This window comes from Durio zibethinus, chromosome 9 (genome assembly GCF_047325235.1).
Source record: "Durio zibethinus cultivar Kanyao isolate XHJ-2024 chromosome 9, ASM4732523v1, whole genome shotgun sequence".
NCBI lineage: Eukaryota > Viridiplantae > Streptophyta > Magnoliopsida > Malvales > Malvaceae > Durio > Durio zibethinus.
Genome location: NC_143170.1, coordinates 2413319 through 2433295, shown reverse-complemented (window position 1 = coordinate 2433295; position 19977 = coordinate 2413319). Strand labels below are relative to the sequence as shown.

At 32.6% G+C, this 19977-nt stretch overlaps 3 protein-coding genes and 1 pseudogene across 6 annotated transcripts; 1 reads left to right on the top strand and 3 right to left on the bottom strand.

Moving 5' to 3' along the window:
* The first annotated feature begins 576 nt into the window (after nt 1-576).
* Nucleotides 577-1932, top strand: LOC111305516 (lipid transfer protein EARLI 1 pseudogene; annotated as a pseudogene).
* A 1291-nt stretch (nt 1933-3223) lies between these two features.
* Nucleotides 3224-5340, bottom strand: LOC111305524 (NADH dehydrogenase [ubiquinone] 1 beta subcomplex subunit 8, mitochondrial). The gene is made up of 4 exons (XM_022903150.2): nt 5124-5340; nt 4937-5023; nt 4694-4789; nt 3224-3491 (listed from the first exon to the last, which is right to left on the bottom strand). The coding sequence occupies exons 1-4, from the start codon at nt 5259-5261 to the stop codon at nt 3435-3437; spliced, it is 378 nt and encodes a 125-aa protein (XP_022758885.1). The 5' UTR covers nt 5262-5340; the 3' UTR covers nt 3224-3434.
* An 8986-nt stretch (nt 5341-14326) lies between these two features.
* On the bottom strand, nt 14327-15836 carry LOC111315299 (L-lactate dehydrogenase B-like). The gene is made up of 2 exons (XM_022916922.2): nt 15136-15836; nt 14327-15046 (listed from the first exon to the last, which is right to left on the bottom strand). Exons 1-2 carry the CDS (start codon nt 15742-15744, stop codon nt 14603-14605), a joined length of 1053 nt encoding a protein of 350 aa, XP_022772657.2. The 5' UTR covers nt 15745-15836; the 3' UTR covers nt 14327-14602.
* A 1621-nt stretch (nt 15837-17457) lies between these two features.
* LOC111305486 (autophagy-related protein 8f-like) lies at nt 17458-19590 on the bottom strand. 4 transcript variants are annotated; one of them, XM_022903074.2, is made up of 6 exons: nt 19336-19590; nt 18906-18947; nt 18680-18735; nt 18461-18513; nt 17848-17966; nt 17458-17773 (listed from the first exon to the last, which is right to left on the bottom strand). In XM_022903074.2, exons 2-6 carry the CDS (start codon nt 18940-18942, stop codon nt 17661-17663), a joined length of 378 nt encoding a protein of 125 aa, XP_022758809.2. In that variant the 5' UTR covers nt 18943-18947; nt 19336-19590; the 3' UTR covers nt 17458-17660. The 4 variants fall into 4 exon arrangements, with proteins under 4 accessions (XP_022758809.2, XP_022758825.2, XP_022758818.2 ...); XM_022903090.2 differs by having other exon boundaries at nt 19398-19418; XM_022903083.2 differs by lacking the exon at nt 19336-19590 and adding an exon at nt 19156-19310.
* Between the last annotated feature and the right edge of the window lie 387 nt (nt 19591-19977).

Genomic DNA, 19977 nt, shown 5'->3' with positions numbered 1-19977 from the left:
GGCCAACTAGTACAATTTGGATTTTGAATAAGGGTCCTATTGGAAGTCTCTTTTGGCCCAATTATGGGCCCTAATAAGAAGGGTTTACCTTTTTAATTGTTCTTTTCTACCACAGAACAGTAATGGATTGTTTCATGTGGTTTATGGTTCAGGACGAAGAAGAGAAGAAGAATGGTTGATGAAAAAGTTCTCGTATGCTTCTCAAGAAACTCTGAACAGCTCCACTAGTCTTGTGATGGAGAGATGGGCATGGCATGCAATGTGGGTTTCTATAAAGTACGAAGTGAAGTGTGTTGCTTGAATTGGCAAGACAAAATGGGTAATTAACACTAGCCATGTGAAATAGCTTGGCTGGGATAGGTTGGCTTGCAGTTATCCAGTCCCCGTGAACAACACCCCTTGGCATTTCTGTTTTCTGGTGCTATTATATATTTGTGTGGGACTCAACCAATCAAACTATCACATATTGCAAATATGGATCTCCTTTGAGGAGCATTAACATCTAATTCATGTTAGTTTGAATATGAAACTAGTGGATGTGAATTTCATAGAATACTTTCTATGATGTACAAAAGTTAATGGTGGAGCTGCTTTTGTTTTTGTTCCTTTTTCTTTCAATCAATTTGAATTCATCAAACTAATTGTTTGGTCATATCTTAAGTTGGAAGATATAATGTTGACTTGATTAAGTATCAGTAGTTTCTGCAGTAGAAAGAAAAAATGATGGTCTGACTCAAGGTGATGACAACCAACCATCATATAAATGGAACCGAAGGCACAGTTCCAAATGAATCTCTGGTGGAGCCCAAGGTAGGTTCTTGGCTCACCCGTGACACTCCAATCCATTCCAGCTAAAAAATACAGGAACAAAACCGGTTGGTTAGCAGTAAATATCAATAATCTCAGATTATTATAGAGGCAAGTAAAGGACTGAGTTTTAACAAAATCAAAAGGAACCATGTTTGGTTGCAGTAAATGTTGCTTTGTCATGCTTCAGAATCCATACTGGAATTTTTAACAGAATCTGCAAGATCACCAATGCCTTTCAAGGAAAAACCTTTTGTGTTCCCTTAAATGAGCCAAATTAGAAACCATTCCTGGATGTTGGATTTTGGGATCATTAGTTAATGTTGCAGTCAGTTTCTTACAGCAACTGCGATTGGGATCTTGGAATTCAAGTTTAATGTGAATGATTTCAATAAATCTTAGAAGAAAAAAAAATTTCATTGGTAACATGGCAATTTGCTAATCCCCAACCCTCAATCAGAAACATCCAAACTTCACCAAAAACCTTCTGTCCTGCCAGCTCAAATGTACAAAAATTATATTGATTTATTTTATTAATTAATTCTTTTAAGCTGAAGTTCAAAAACAACAGACTTGCCCTCTTGAAACACTATAAAGCCCCCTCCCTTCACTTCAAATTCTCCTTCCTCACACTAGTACTATTACTTCTACGTACTCTAAGAAAGATAAGGTCAGGTTTAGGGTTTGAGATATGGCTTCGAAAAGTTCTCATGCATCACTTGCCCTCTCTTTTGGACTCGACATTCTCTTCTTTTCCCTAGTCAGTGCTAGTGGCTACTGCCCTCCCCCCAAGTCAAAACCAAATCCCACACCCTCCCCATCTCCATCTGGAGAAGGCAAGTGCCCTAGGGATGCCCCTAAATTAGGTGCATGTGCTCATCTGCTTGGTGGTTTGCTCAACGTCACCATTGGTACACCACCCGTACAGCCATGCTGTTCCCTCATCCAAGGCCTTGCTGATCTTGAGGTTGCTGTTTGCCTCTGCACAGCAATCAAAGCTAACATTTTGGGCATCAACCTTGATATTCCAGTTTCCCCAAGCTTGCTTCTCAACGTCTGCCCCGAGAAAGTTCCCTCCGACTTCCAATGTTCCTAATCACTAATTCTCTCCTTGGTGTTGCGTGGTTTTGAAGTTCTAAATTTCTATTACGTACGTGATCAGTGTTTAATTATTGGTAACTTGTTGTGATGTTGCTTGCTTCTGGATTGATACGGAATGAGTGTAATACGTACCTTTGTTCAAGTGTTTTCTTTGGCTTCATGCATCTTTAAGGGAAATGAAAGACCAGTATATATCATTCAGCTTGTTTATTTTAATAAACCAACAATTTATCCTTCCAGAATCCATAGAGAGTGAAAGAATATTGTCTAATTTCTCAATGTTTCTCATGCTATATATGCTACAATATTTGGTCTGGTGACACGATAGGAAGGGCTATATTGCGTGTCAAATCATTCTTTCTCTTGTTTATTTTGTTGAAAATGATCACCTGGTCTTGTCTCTCAATGTCTTACTGCAAGCCCTAACAATATTTAGTAAGCCTACGTTGTTATATCAATTAATAGTTAATATGATCTACAAACTCTAATTAAAATGGGTCAAACCATATTCATGGGCAATGAAATAGTATGGAATGTAACACATTTAATAATTCATAAAGTATAAGAATTCTCAAAACCTAGTAATGAAGCACCGTTGCAGAATGGAAAAATATAATAATAAAGAAAAAGAAAGGAAAACATACGTGGTCGCATATCAATGCTGGTTTGGATTTTCTAAACTGTTGACAACAATCAGGTGGGGCATGTAAGAGTGCCCAAACTAGGGGCATGAAAGAACCCACAACTGAAATAACATATATCCATCTACTCATCTAATATGACTCCATGTTATAACAAATGAGACCTATCTCTTCACCATAATACAACAGTGTCAGAGCAAGTGCACCTGTCAGTCACTCAGTTACCGAAAGCTACATTATCTAAACCAATCAGAAAGGTGAACCCCCGTCAAAAACATTCACACAGAGGCAAATCTCAGAAACAGAGCACCATCAATGCTCCCCGAACATTAAACTGCTTGCCTATTTGGAAACAGCTTCAGAAGACATATTTACACAAATGATGAGTTATCGATATTAGAATTTAAATCAGCTGTCTAAAGCCCTTCTAATAAACAAAATGGACAAATTGTTCAGCTTTAAGTGATTGTTTGGCCATTCATTCTGTAACACAAAATGAACATAGTGTTCTACTTCATGTTCCACATAAGCATATATGTGTGTGTGTGTGTGTGTGTGTGTGTTATACACACACACACATATATCAGGATGATCGTCATGAATATCATAATCTTTATTCTGTAACACTATAATCATACATTTTATTCTGATTCTGCCAAAATTGGGCACCAAACTGAAAAAGACAAGAGTCAATGCATCTTAAATAATATTTTCAATGAGTTATGAACCAAACAACATTGGGCTGTTTGTTCAAAACATTTGTTTCAGCAACAAACCCACAATCCATTATTTAACTGTTTTTTAGTTCCAAAAGAAAACAAATAAACATAAAGAGGACATAAGTGAAACCAAAATAACTGTACGATTTCTCGCACAAGGATGTAACTATGGTTCTCCACCAAGCTCCACCCGCAGGTTGTCATATGGATATACTTTTGGTGTCTGGTTAACAGTAGGGAAATAATATCAATCAGTATGAGAAGAATGAAACAACGTATACCAGAAAGTAATATAACTTTAAGAGTGTAACAAACTAAATTCTTGCAAGCAACAACAATTTTATACCAAATTCATGAAAAGTAGATCAAATATGCTTCTCTCTAAATACTTTTGAGGCTACTAATGACTCACGACATGAAACATTGGTTGATGTATCAGTGAAAAAAATTAAAAGCTATACAAAATAAAACAGATAATAAATCTTCGAAAACAGAGATCACTAACCCACATGTAGGCATAAGACAGCTAGTCAGCCAGTGAAACATTATTGTTTAAATTTCTCACTATCATCTCCCAAGAAGAACAGAATTTCAAGTTATGAAACCAAAATATCTAATTGCACAAGTAAACAAAGGTTTCCCACGTTTGCCAGATGGATCAGAAGCAGAGCAATGTAATACTAAATACCTCTCCAGAGAGCTCATATTTTATTGTTTTCTCCCGATTTTCCTTAAACCCTTAGCATATCAACAGATAGAAATTATCAAACAATCCATTTTTGGTATCTACACAGGTGACATTGAAGTGCTTTTTCTTCCCTCTAGTAGAGGGATGAAATGAAGCTATCCTACAAAGGCTTCTTGCAAACCCCAAAACAAATTATCAACTTTGCTAACTGAACATAAGATGAATATATAATTACAGAAGGCCGACGGTCAATTTTACCTCCAAGGCAAGGACTCGAACCTACAATTCAACAAGTCAAAAAGGGAAACGGCATTTCTTATTACATTCCCAAGTTCATAAGAGAAGAAAGCAACGGAAAACCAAAGACATGGGCCTTCTATTGTGAGCCTGTGTAAAATTCTAGCTCTCAACCCTAAAAGATTGTTGAAAACAGGCTAGTGCCCTCTAAAAAGAAATATCTTCCATTCTCAAGTGGGTAGTTAATATGAGTCAGATAACAAACTCTAGGATCACCACTCACTTGAGCACGATGTTCAATTTTTCAAGCAGACAACCAGAGTGACAGTATGGTAGCATTTGATTCAGTGAGAATCCTACGTTTCCCCAATTTGAAACACACCACAAAACACCATCAAAGCAACAACTTAATTTCACATGAAGAAATTCAAGAACTATAAAGACAATTAAATTGAACTCAGGCAAAATCAAATAATCAAGTCAGAGTTTTTTGAACTTACGAATGGAATCCTAGACGCTTTATCATTCCACCAAGCTAATAATCCCAACGATGCAAAGCAGCTCAAGCCTCCACACAACCAAGCCAATGCCTCGTACTATTCCGAGAAAACGAAATAAATAAAATAAAATGAAACATAAGAATAAACAAGGGAGAAAAAAAAAAGAAACTCAATTTATTTAGATAATCCAAAATCCCACAACGATAAACATATAACGGACCTTAAAATCGATAAATCTCTTACCTTTCCAACAGTATCTGCGATTCGATCAATACATGGTTCTGGAAATGCAGTTCCATTGTCCCAAATTAACTCGTCATTTACAGGAAGCTGAAGCGTAAAAAGATGTTAATTTTTTAGGGTTTAGGGTATATTATCTCGATTATTGTCGGTGAATAAATCTGAAAAACTATAAAGTAATTGAGCTTACGGGCTTGTCGGGGACGATGTGTTTGCCCACAGGGAGACCCATGCCGGAACGGAGGCGAAGAGAGGAGGCGACAGAGCGTGAAACGATGCCGTTTCCCCCCATGATCGTTGACGCTACGCTGCTCAATCTTCCTGCCATTTTTTTTGTTTCTTTTTTTCCTTCTTTGTCAATAACCAAACAGTGGTTTAATCGATGTTTTGTTGTCGACTCCTGATACCACCCAAGCCCATGAGCCAAGGCCTATCATGTGTTATAGAGAAATGCAAGCCTTAAACAAGTGGCCCATCAATGTGGAGACTCTTCTTAGTAATAACTTTTTATTGGTATATAAGAAATTATCTAAAAAAATAATTAAGTCTATTTTACTTCCGATTAAGAATTACCTAAATTTTTCAAAAAAAAAAATAATTACCTAAAAAATGCATATGATAGCTTATTTATTTATTTCGTTTAACAGGCTTTGGTTCAAATCACGTAATCTTTTTTTTTAATAAAAAATAATAAATAAATAAATTTAATCCAATGTTAATGATTGAAATACAAACAATATATTAAATTATAACTCACTCATTAAATCTTAATATTTACTATCAAAAAAGTTATAATATTTTCCAATTTCTCATTTTTCATTCAACTCGTTTAAAATATTTTCCAAAAGCAATGGATATCTGAGACTAGTTTGTTCCCTTTTGTTTTTCCATCATTTTATAAAATAAAATCAGTATCCAATTAAATTAGTTTTTCCATTAATTATATTTAATGAATCTCTATATTAAAAAAATTCTTCAATTTATTTCTGTTAATTTTGAACTTGGCCTTGTTTGCCATATCATTTGGAGTACCGGTCTCGAATTATGCCATTTTAACCCATTAGAACCTTTTTTTTTTTCCTTTTTTCTTTTTAATAATAAACTCAAGAAATTTATTCATGCAACTTAATAGAATTACATACTATACGATTCTTAAAAAAAGAAAAAAAAAATGGTCTCATCCATCATTTGATTATAGTTTATGAATCAAATTACAACTGATTAAAACACAAATTTAACTCTTAATCTCCATAAAGTCATCGTTACATCCTAGACATAATTGCATTAATTTTTTTTTTCACACAACAAAAACTAATCTATGCCACGTAAATTTGATAATTTGTGTCGTGTTGTATTTTATGCAAAAATCAAGTGTTATAATTCATATTAACATAAAAATATAAAATATAATTTTTAATTTTATTAAATTTATTTATGATTTTTTTAAATTTTAAATCATATTATTTTTATATTTTTTATTCATATTATTTTTATATTATATCATCGTATCATATTTTAAATTATCAAACATCATATTCAATTAATACTTAATTACATTATTATTCTTAGAAGAGAGTAACAAGCAGCTCCTAACAGACAATATTGCGTCATTAGCTGCATAACAAAAAAATTTAAACCAGAAATAAAGTATCATAATTATTTGCACATAATTCTTTCTTTAAACCGTTTCGGGTCACAATTCTTTTTGTATATAGCAAGGAAGTCAACAACAATTATAACTATTAATTCGTTTTGCTATAACCAAGGGATTTTTTTTTATACTCCTTTTAATTAAAAAAAAAGGGAAAAAATTTTAATTGCATGGTTAAGTTTCATAATATATAGCATGTGTTATTTTATAATTTAATAATTAAATTATAATTTTTTTTCTTTTTTACCTCTCTTTTTTTTTTTAACCAAATATAGCCGTGATATAAAAAGTTTTTATATTTTGTATATATAGTTTTTAGTAAATTTATGCAGGATTTATTCAACACTTAGAATTTACCTAACCAAGTTTTTTTTTTTTTTTTTGGTTTAGGGAGGGCATAACTTTTATAAAGAGAAAAAGGAGAGAAGATTTTAACTTGAAATCAAGATCTCTATATTTTTATAAAACTTTCTTACCCACTAGATCAAGAGATGAAGGATTAACCGAGATTTATTTAATAAAGCCTACAAACCTAACAAATGGCTTGGTAACTATTAATGTACAAAAAAAAGGATAAAATTTAGGTTATAACGAAAGCAATAGACATGTATGGATTTAATTAATCGATTATTATATACTATTAGTCTTGAATTGATATTTATTTTGAAATAATAAAATATTAAGTTAAATAAGTTTTATTAAGATTTTAAAAAAGATTTATTTAGTATATATTCTTAAGTTTTATATTTTAGTATTAAATAAATAATATATTTTTTATAGTGTAAACAAATATTTCTTTGTTTTCATATTTCTCAAACTAAATCTATCTTTAAAGATTATTTATTTGAACTTAAATGAAAGTTTAATTATTATTTTTAAAGTGAACTTATTCATTTTGGACTTAATATAATTTTAATAATATTGGTTTTAAAAAATAGATTAACTTAAGAAAGTTATTTTACAATAATAAAGTTTTTCAACATTGAACTTATTTTATTTTTTTTATTAATTCACAAAGCTTTAATATTTGAATTTTATATGGTTGGAAAGTTCTTTGAGTCTACTTTCTAATGGATCAAACAAAATTAAAATCCAAATTTTTTAAGAAAATATTTTAAATTTTTACTAAATATTTTACAGTTGTCTAAAAATTACATATACAATGAATTAGGTGATAAATTTTATATGGATAGAAAGTCCTTTAAGTCTAGTTTTTAAATCTTCAAATGGTTTTTAATTTGGATTTATATAGCTCAAGATATGATCAAATTTTTTAAGAAATGATTTTAAATTTTTACTAGACATTTTACAGTTGTCTAAAAACTACATATACAATGAATTAGGTGATGAATTTTATATGGATAGAAAGTCCTTTGAGTCTAGTTTTTAAATCTTCAAATGATTTTTAATTTGGATTTATATAGCTCAAGATATGATTAAATTAGTGAGTATAGTACAAAACGAGAGACAACCATCCAGTTTTGATAGGATCGATTCCTTCAGAAAAGGGATCGATTGATTTTTTACCCAGAATGTATCATTGTGCTCCAGGTTAAAGAAAAAAATCAATCACCCCATTGACAAGATCGATCCCCTACATAAAGGGATCGATCAGGTCATATTTTTCAAGTGCAAAATGACCAGCAAAACGTGAACCAATCAATCCTTTTAGGGAAGTGCAAGTGCCTTAGGGATGCCCTTTAAGTCTACTTTCTAAATCTTCAAATAATTTTTTATTTGAATTTATATAACTCAAGATATGATCAAATTAGTGAGCAAAGTACAAAACAAGAGACAACCATCCAACTTTGACAGAATCAATCCCCTTAAGGAAATGATCAATTGATTTTTTACCCAGAATGCATCTTTGTGCTCTAGGTTAAAGAAATGATCGATCCCTTATATAAAAGGATCAATCGGGTCGTGTTTTTCAAATGCAAAATGACCAGCAAAACGTGAACCAATCGATCTCCTCAGGGAAGGGATTGATCAAGTCTTTTCAGAATCACTCAAGTGGCTAGTTTTTCATGCTTCCAATGGGTAATTTTTCTTCCAAACTATCCACAACGGCTAGTTCTTCAATTCCTCTATATATTGGCTATTCAAACACACCAAAGAGGTTAATGAATCAAGATAGCAAGATTAAACAAGTCATATATTCATTCTCTCAAAGACATCAAGAGTTTTAAAACTTTAAAGTCTATATTTTTGTATTTTTTGTATCTAAATCATTGTTGTTATTCATTCATCAAATTTTTTTATACTTCATTAAGTAAACACTTAGCCTTTGAAAAGTGTTTTAAGTTTGTATTTTTATTAAGTGATTTTGTAATAAAAAGGTGAAGTATTATCTTAAATTTATGGGATTAAGATATTGTTACTTAGCTTAAAAAGTAGAGAGTATAAAGTTTCTATCTTAAGCCTTAGAAAAAAAAAAAGATAGGATTGTAATTTCAATTCAAGATTAGTAGATTGAAGCTTTGGTGTGGATAACCAAGAAGAGATAACGTAGGTGTCTTGTGAAAAATGATCAAATATCTATAAATCATTGTGTTTGATTTCTTTATCTCTATCTTTTTACTTTAATTATAGTTTATATTTGCTTCAAGTTCATTAATTTGTTGTCATGTGCATTATATTGTGATCCTAATTTTAATTTTACATTCAATTATTTTAAAATCATTGTTTTGAAAGAATTTGAAAATATCTAATTCACTATTCTATTGGATCACCATCTCGCGTAAAAGGCTAACATATACATATACATATATATATATATGACTTTATGCATAAGTTTTATATAAATAATTAAATAGATTTTTTTTTTAACTAAAGTTCATGAAAATTTTCATTAAATACGAATAAATAGAAGCTAAGACTAAAAATCAAGATCTTTGTATCAATCCAAGAAAAAAATTCTACATATTGATTGAGTTTAATAATTAAATTAAAAATAAAAATTATTTGATATATTGATTGTCATAACGATTTTTTGTTGAGGGACTCGATTGTTAGACATAAAGGTCAAAGAGTTGCCACTAATTTTTTTGTTGAGGTGTGATTGACCACCGGTCCTTTTTTTTGTCTATGAATTTAAGGTTGGATTCGGGAGTACGATTACATATAAGAAATGTTATAGCACACTTACGGCTCTTATTCGAATACAGTACAAATTAATCTTATATGATCCTAGAATGGTCTTATTGAATAGTCTTTTACTCTTTCTTTATCATTCTTATTTTTTTATTGTAAAAAATTTTTTAAGTTATTTTTGACACTTTCAGTATAATTTAAAATTTTCTCATCTCAATAATATTCAAAGAAATCACTTATTTCATTTAAAAGACTTCGTTGTTGAATTTATTTTAATATTTTTTTAAAGTAAATCATAATCTTTTTATGCCAACACTTTTGGTATGGTTTTAAAAAAATATGGAGAAAAATCACCATTGGTAATTCTCTTTTAATTTTATTATTGATGAAAATTTTAATTTATTTAGTAATATTTATTGATTGTTTATTTTATTATTAAAGTAAAATTTATTGGTTGAACTCTCAAAATATTTTCGACCCTTTCAGACTATTTTGAGAAAATTTTTTGTTTAAGAAATTTTGATAAAGTCACAACTCGTGACTTTTATTATTGTAAATTTTTATTTATTTCGACAATTTAAACATTTTATATTTTATTATTTTTTATTAAAAAGATTTTCAAATAATTTTACTAATACTTTTGGGAAAATTTTGAAAAGAATAATTTAAGAATCACCACTTGTGATCTTATTATTATTAATGATAATTTTTGTTTGGAAAATTTTAAAATATTTTTAATTATTTTAGAAATTTTCTTTGTGTGAATATTTTTTTTAATAAAATCATCACTTGTGACTTTATTGTTATTAGTATTTTTGTTTGAAAAATCTAAAAATTTTCTAACATTTTTTAGAACATTTTAGAAAATTCCTTTGTATAAAATTTTTTATTAGATCACCACTTATGATTTTATTTTTATTTTTATCATATTTTATTTATTTTTCATTATTATTATTATTTATTGTATATTTTTCTTTATTCTTTGTTTATTAAAATTTTAATAAGTTTATGTTTAACAATTATTTTAAATTAATTAAATTAAAACTATTTTATATCTGCTACCATTTATTTTATATGAAAAATTTATACAAAAATAAAATAAAAATAACAAAAAAATCATAAATTAAATAATAAAAATATATTAAAAAATTAATTAGAAGAAAATCAAAAAATTTATTGTAAAAATACCTAAAATGCCATTGATCCAACACCAATCAAAAGTTTAAAAATGACTCAAACGGCTTAGACCCACAAACAATGACTTGATCAACTTAGCTTGAATATATGGCTCGACTCGATTCGGTGACTTAGCTACTATTTTAATAAAAAAAATATCATTTTAATTCCACTCTAAATAACCCCAAAACACCCACACTTTCATTTTTTTCTTCATTCTATTTCTTTCTTCTTTCTCTCTCCCCTCTCCCATAATTCTTTTTCTCTCTCTTTCCCCAATTTTTTGAGATTCTTATTGCCACCGCCGCTACCCCAAAATTCTTCTCTGTTCTTATTCCATCATTAATTATATATATATACAACACTAATTATATAAATTATATGATATAGAGTTTATTTTTTATTTGCAAAAAATATACATTTTTATATATTATTATTTCATTTAAATTTAAAATTTTTATTTTTATTAAATTTTTTTTTATCAAAGCTCCATTTATCCCATCTTTTCATTACCAAAAGGAAAGTTCTAACTTCGTCCTTTCTCGAAGAAATGAAGTTTAGAGATGATTGCTTCTCTTATGGAGTACAAATTAAGCTCAATTAACTAGCTTTCATATAAAAGATCACAAATTTTGATTTGTTGGACAATAATTTCCTCCTTAAATATATATATATATATATATTGTTTTAGGCATTCTCCTCACAATTCAATTTGTTTTTTATTTCTTTCATTTTAGTCTTAGTAATCACTATATAATTTTTTACTACCGGCTGACAGAAGGAAGAGAGTGATCTTATCATCAAATTGGGTGTCTGCCTCAACACATGCTGTCACTTTAGAATGGGGTCGTAATTTAGCTGTAGTTTCCGGCGTATCTAGTTCCATTAATAAGCCATTCGTAATTTAGAAGTGTGTTACGATAAATATATGAAACCGAAGAATAAACAGGATCACTTGAAGTCTCAAGTTGAAAAGGCCTTGTAAAGGTGAAAAGACAGCAGTAACGACTAACGGTCATTATATAAGATTTCAAAGCTGCCCAGATTAGCCATTGTAGAAGAATCCCGAATGAACAACCATCCACAAATGTCGATTCATTCAAGCAAGGGAGTGCAACAATCCTTTCCTTTGACACTGGTCTCGTAAACGAGTGAAAAATGCCTTGTACAGTTTCCCTTTCAGCCAGCCCAAGAGTTCAGTTCACTCGAAAGCGGCTCGACTGTTTGCACTAGACTTCCAGTTTCTAAGCTCTGAGGAAGACTTAGATCGGAAGACGCCAATCCAATTGCGCAACCAATGCTTAGGGGCAGGAGCGCAGATCTGAGAATTCAGGTTGTTGTTTCACTAAGGCTACTTGATCTATCTTCAATTCTCGTCTTAATCCTGCCTTGCACGGTTCGTGCCTGGGTGAGCCTTGACACGTTTACCCCAGAAGCCAAGAACAGATTCATTCTCTCTATTAGAAGAGAAGATCACCTCTTTGAGAGCACTAGCAATTCGGTTTGAATAAGAAAGTGTAAAGTGAGTCTTCCTGAAACAGACGATTCGCCACTTCTTTGAATAGCAACATCTTTTACAGCACAAACCAAACTATTTGAATAATGAATAAGAGAGGAAGAGGTTTCGCAGCTAAGAGATGCCAAGGAAATTGACGTAGTGCCTTTCTATGAGATTTTCTTGGTATATATGAATAAGTTCCTTTACCTTTCTTTCATTTGGTCTATATAAGATAACGGCTGCATGACGGAGTGATCTGTTCATCTTAACGAGAAAAATCGTAAGAGAAGAAAGAAAGCAGCGTAGAAAGTATTACGTACTCTCTCTTCTATCTAAGTAAGAGAAAGAGGAAGGTCAAATCATGCTACTTAAACTAAATGCTTAACACATGCATGTCGATCGGTTCGCCCTTAAGAAAGTAAGTTATTGGATCGAATCCTGGTCCCACGTTGAAATGCTGGGGATGGGGATAGATTAATAATTGCAAATAAGGAATTGACCTTTGGAAAGTCACTTCATACCTTAAAGGTTTAGGCTTTCGGACAATGACATAAAATAAGATGGCATCGATGAGAGAAGGACAGTAAATGAGTATAAGGATAAAGGATAAGGCATATGCCAGAACAGAGCCGCCAGAGGGCTTATTTCCACCGAATCTTCCAATTTTCCAGTCATGTTGGGGAAAGCATTGTAATTGTACATTGCAAGGAAATAGAAAGTGCGGATAGGGAATTCCTTTGGCTAGATAGAGTGGAGTGAGAGAGCAAGATAATCACTTTCCAGTCTTTTAACTATTTGAAGCGGATAGTTAACAGTGCTTATGCCTCTTTTTTCATCTATTACGTATTTGTGTACCAATGATTTTTCTTTTGACTAAATGAAAATTGATAGAACTATAGCCAGCATAAACTCTTATATAAATTTCCAAATAAAAAACTATTCCCATTAAAAGAAAATGTCTAGTTGTTATTTTAAATCTACAACAAAATATTTTTTTTTTATTTTTTTCATTTTTTATCTCAAGAAAAAAAAAAAAAGACAGTGAAAGTATCTAAAATTCTTTGGTGTGTCAAACCTCAAAATCTCACATGTGAAGAGATATGATCAAGATAATAACATTCATGTAATTACACTAATATTGTTCAAATATAAATATATAATAATACTTTGTTTGTTTATTAAAAAAAAAAGAATATTACAAACTTTGCAAGTTGCAAAAGAATTCATCACTCCCTAATACTACCAAATTAACGTGCCCACATGCATCAATGACTACATTCAAAATCTTAAACCCAAGCAGCTCCAATGTCTTATCTCCCCTTCTATAAATATCTTTGCATTTTCAATCTTTTGCATCACTACTCACATTTCACTAAATTATACCATACAAAAGCAAACTCTTAGGTCTTCTCTTCCAGCTATGGCTTCCAAGGCTTCAGCATCAATTGCCTTTCTTCTTTCCCTCAACCTTCTCTTCTTTACTTTGGTCAGCTCTCAGTCGCCTTCATCTCCAATGCCAGTTTCAGCTACCATCTGCAACCCCGTAAATTTTTCTGCCTGTGCTACTGTGGTTGGGCGGGTGTTCTTTAATGCAACCCTACCTTCCAACCCAGGGAGCCAATGCTGCAGCAACATTCGTGGTTTGGGTAGAACTGATCGTCAAGTTGCTGCTTGCCTTTGCATAGCTCTCCGTGCCAATGCCATGGGCGTAGATGACGTTAACGTTATGGCCAATGAGCTTAATACAAAAGATCACTAAATTTGATTAATTTGTTGGACAACAGTTACCCCATTTTATATATTTTTGGCTGTTTTATTTTTTTTTAATAGTTGCTTACAGCCTTATAGTCAATTTGTATTTTTTTCCCCTTTCATTTTATTACGTAGATGAAAAATTCTCACTGTATAAAGTAATAAAATTATAAAATACAAAGAATCACAACATTGACAAATTAGAAAGGTGAGAAACCTTCCATAAAAAAAAAGAGACATTATTAATGGAAAATAATTATTAATGAATGACAAACAACAAACAATCCCAATGATGAAAGACGTACACCTTCAAAAGAGAAGTAAAGAAAATTAAAACAAACACCAAAAAAAAAAAAAAAACATGTAGAAGCGTGTTACGATAAATATATGAAACCGAAGAATAAACAGGATCACTTGAAGTCTCAAGTTGAAAAGGCCTTGTAAAGGTGCAAAGACAGCAGTAACGACTAACGGCCATTATATAATTTGTGTTTGTTCCTCAAAGCCCCAACTGGCTTTGAACTTCAAGAATAGTCTTAGCCGATTCTCGAAGCCTTTGCTCCTCTTCATCCGTCAAATGGATATTGGTCACGCCCAAGACTCCACCCCTGCCGAGCTGTGCCGGTAAGCTCAAGAAAACATCGCCACCATCAATGCCGTAAAACCCCTTTGAAAGGACTGAAACTGGGTGGATTTTCCTCTGGTCTCTAAGCAGGCTTCTAGCCAAGTTAGCCACCGAGTAGCCAATTGCCCAAGAAGTATACCCCTTGAGATTAATCACGTCATATGCACTGCCGATAACTGCTTTGTGAATGTTCTCCAGGGTCTCCTTTTCGTAGGCAATTTGCTGATTCTCCAGGAAGCTTAACACCGGCACTCCACCAACACTAATGCTAGACCACAGTGCCACCGAACTGTCTCCATGCTCACCAACTATGTAGGCCTACAAATTTTTTATGACCATTTAGGAAATGGAGAGACATGAGAGTTAATTGTGTTCTTGGAACAACTAAAAATAAAAATCAAACTGACCTGCACATCTTGAGCAATGACGTCCAAATGATCAGCGATCAAGAACCGAAACCTCGACGAATCCAAGTTCGTACCCGAACCGATGACTCGATTTGATGGAAATCCCGATAGTTTCCAAGACACGTAAGTTAGCACATCCACCGGATTCGACACAATCAATAAAATCGAATCTGGCGAGTACTTTGCTAGCGGAGGTATAATGTTCGAAAACATAGCAACGTTCCTCTGCAGCAGATTCAGCCTAGACTCGCCAGGGTTCTGACGGGCGCCAGCAGTGACGATACAAAGATCAGATCCAGCAGTCACGGAGTAATCAACGGAAGCGTTGATTTTGGTGCGTGGAAGGAACGCCGCGGCGTGTTGCAGATCGAGCATTTCGCCATGAAGCTTGTCAGCCTTGGCGTCGACGAGGGCAAGCTCGTCGACTAAGTCCTGAGTGAGGATGGTTTGAGCGATTGCCATGCCAACATTACCGACTCCAATGACGGATACCTTCGTGTGGCGCTTGGTGGGGGAAGGTGGGGCGGTGTTCTGGATGGGCTTGAAGAAGGATTGAGACAGGTCTAGACCACCCGGACCCAAAGAAGAAGCTGAAGAACTCTTTTGCATTGTAACAATAGAAAACCTGAACTGAATGGGACTTAAATTAAGTTTATTTGCCTATGGATTTCGTTCGACTGTCTCGTTCAGGGATTTATAGTTAAAAGAGGAAAAGAGGGTTGTCCGTTGCGTGGAGAAGAAGAAGGATGTTGCGGGATATTCCGTTTTCAGTTTTTTCAATAGTCAATATTCTTTTTGGAAGACAGAACCAACACTTTCCTTGTCAGTGGCAGGCTTTATACGTTTTAACAGTCCAAGGGCCACGCGCCATTCTTCTCTAAGGTTCATAGCAAGATAGCTAGATAATTAAGAAAAAAAATTAAAAATTACAAAAATATAATAAAAAAGTTGTAGAAGCTAAAAAAATAAATATATATAATTTTTAAATAAATTAAAAAGAAAATTATGCATTAAAAGAAATATAAGCATTTAATTTGTAGCAGAAAGCATATATATTTTGAATATAATTTTTCAAATTTAAATGTATTGTTTCTTCATTTAAAACAAATAATAAACAATATATCAACCAAACAAAATTTTAATTGGCAACAATTCCGGTTCTTATTTTCATTGGATGGGGCATAATCAATGGCGGACCAATTTGATGGAAATTGCACGCGTTTCAATTGCGAGTGGATTTTGATCTTCTCCGTGTCGGTTGGAATGAAGATGATTGAATTTTCCATTAGTTTGGGTGCAAGTCACTTCACGTGGTGCGCCCTGGTCGTACGATATATCCATGCGACAAATTCCAATCCGTGGGCTGCCATGCGAACCTAAGACGGTGCCCCCTGCCAATCCATGTTGATTTTTTAATTTCTCATTTTACTAATATTATTATTTATATGTGATAAAATTAATCCAAATTTAAAAACCGAATTCTAATTTGGATATAAAAAAAGAAATTATAAATATTTATATTTAAATCTCATATTTACTAAATATTATTTTTTTAAAATAATTATACGAATCATTTTAATTAGGTTTTGAATTTTACTTACCATAGTAATTAGTTTACTTTTCATTAAGCAACATTGGAAGAAAGTTGACTGCTCAAACAACAGCGCCTAAGCCCCCTGATTTGAGTTATAAACGACTAATATAAAGAGCAATTGCCTTTAAGACATTGAAAAACTCAAAACGTGTGGAAATTAGAGTCCCTCTTCTCCAAATTTCAGCAATATAGTACTCTCATTTGCCTCCAATTTCTACGACACCATCATATTCCATGAAGGAACAGACTAACTTTTTAGAACTGTTCTTGCTGATTGCTCTAGAATAAAAGAAAAAGAAAATTTTGGAAGAACATGCAAAAACCTGGGGCTCTTTTCAACTTTCAACTTTCAACTTTCAACTTTCAACTGTCAGCCTAACCAGAGGTAGAGATGATTTGACCTACTATAAAATTTCTGAGAAAATCTTCTTTTTCTTTAGCCAATTTGCCAGCCCAAGTTAAAAGCAACACCGGCAGCTTGCTTTTGGTGGGCTTAAGAATTGCTAAAAACCAGCCCAAACAATGTTGAAGCAAAACGCCTAAGCCTAACCATTGTTAACCAAGCCCAAACTAGAGCTTTTATTAAAGAGAAAAGCAGAGCCCAATATGGGGAGGATTTAGCCCAGAAGGATTATAATTGAAAACGATGCAATGCAAACAGCGCCCGAACCTCCGGGTGGGTTGGCTAACATCTTTGTGCAACCGAGAGATATATTTCGAGTGATAAATGATAAAACAAAGTACTTTAGCATTGGGGGGAAATCTTAAAATTTATATACAATATTCAATTGTACACCATTTCATTTTCAGGTAATTAAATAATACTAGCAATAACGAAATTACCACCACAAGCCAATGGAAATGGTAATGCTAGAGACAATACATTGGTACGGTGATACGAGGAAAAGATAAAAGCGACGTCCGAATGAATCTATGAATGGCTACCGAGAAATATGTCCCCAAATGTGTTCTCCCCACTGTAAGTAACATAAAGAAATCCATCTTCATCCTTCTTCTCCTCGTATATGGCAGACATAATGGTACCTGCTAAACCAAGGAAAGAGTTATCCCTCTTTGAAAGCAAAGGTAATGCATCGAGCTGGTTTGCAAGGCATTACCAGTTGATGGGAGTACACTGTCCACAAATATGAATATTGCTTTTTCTGCACTCAGTTTGATCCTTTTACGGATGACATATACCAACTGTCCAACAGTCAAGTCAGCTGGGACAAGGTACCTGTAAATTTCGGAATCATATTATGTGTACACGCTCTCTATCAAAGACTACAACCAATTACTATGAACCAGCCATGATTTACTCCAGGACAAAGCTTTCAAAAAGGAAACGATGATTGCAGATGGAAAACACCAATACGTGTAAATAAATAAGCAATTTGAATGATTGCATATGTCCAAGGCAACCAACTGGCATTAAAATACAGGGAATAGCTTCTACATTTACATGGGAATCATAATACAACAAAGAAATGGTAGGATCATCAGCATTATTAACGTTATCAAAACTGTCTCACACCATCATAACACCCCTAATCCTTGAAAATGCTTCTTTCTAGCTAGGGATGTCTATCATCACAACTATTCTGCCAGGTGTAGATGCAATACGACAGAGATAGAGAATTCAAACAAACTAAAACAAGATGCTGTTTTACCAGAATAAGGAATTGAATCAGGATAATCTAAAGCCATGAATAAGATATCAATGAAGCTTACCTTTTCTTGTCTATGTTTGGTATATCACTTCTCTCTGCCTTCTCCACAATCACCTTAAACATAAAAGAGGATAATAAACAAGTCAAGCTTGGAAAAACAGGCGAAGGATATATTTAACACTTACAATCACCAATATACAGGCCTATCGCAAAAGTAGCATATATTAGATGAAAATTAACAACAGATAAATTAAGATTGAAAGTAAAATTCAATCCTTACCGGGATTCTATCAGGGTATTTCTGCCTAATCCTAGCAGCCTCTGCCCTTCTCTTCTCTGAAGCCAGAACCAAAACAAAAACGCATAAACTTCAAAAATATAAATAATTCATTTCCACATACATACCATAATTCACATTGATTTACAATACATAACATAGACCTTAAATTAAAAAAAAAAGTTCTTTTAATCAAATTAATAACAATATAAAGGATTCCAGTACATACCAAGATCGTGCTCTTGCTTGAAGTAACTCTTTGCCATTCCTCCTGAAATCACCAACCAAAAATTAAGTCAAAACACTTGCTTTTCAAGAAAAATTCCTTGTTTTCTTGATGAATTTCCAAAGTCTTAAAAAGCCATGATGGTGCAAAACAGAGATATTATGGCCATCAATTCATGCACAAAACAATTCTAAATCAAAGATACAGAAGCAGAGTAAAGTCAACAAAACAAATATAAGCAATCCGAAACCACCTAGGTCTTATACCGATCACAAAGTTGTTTCCTTCGCACAATTTATGGAAGAAAAATGATCACATAACAAAAAGCCTCGAATTTCAACAAAAACTATCCTTGCTAATTACCCCACACACAAAAAAAAAAAAGAAATATGCATGAACTGATAAAATATAAAGGAAAACCCAGAAGGCAAACCTTGTGAAGATGAACCCAAAAAGAAAGCTTTTTTCTTGATCAAATAGAACTCTTCAACTTACCCTTCTACAGTTTCAGCCAAAGGTTTTTTTCTTTTTTTTTTAGTTAATGATGTTGAAAGATTAACATATACCTTTTGGAATGCCTACCATGTAGTTACTCATAGGTATGAATAAACGTGGATTAGTTTTATTGGTTCTGGTTGGTTTAGGTTAACAAATCCTAGTTGGTTACGGTGAGACGACAGAACATTTTGATCTGTATCTGTTTTTTAGATAATGGCGGATATGTATGTGCAACGGACGGCTAGTAGTATGATGATCATGGGACGTGGACAATGAGTTGGGTCGTAGGGATGTTCACAGTGGATGGATAAATCATAAGAATATGCCCGGATCTCTTGCTGAATCAGCTTTTCTAGTTGGACCCTACACCCGGTCGGCTCGGCCTAGACCCCATTATCCTTTTGTTTTTAAAACCCCATTTATAGTTTGATTGGTTAGAAACGCATAATATGCTGAATTTAATTTAGTTAATTTATATTTTATTTTTATAAATTAATATTTAATAAATTTTAAATTTGAGCTTAACTTAAATAATTTATTCACTTTTTTAAAAAATAAACTTTTGTAAAACTTAGAT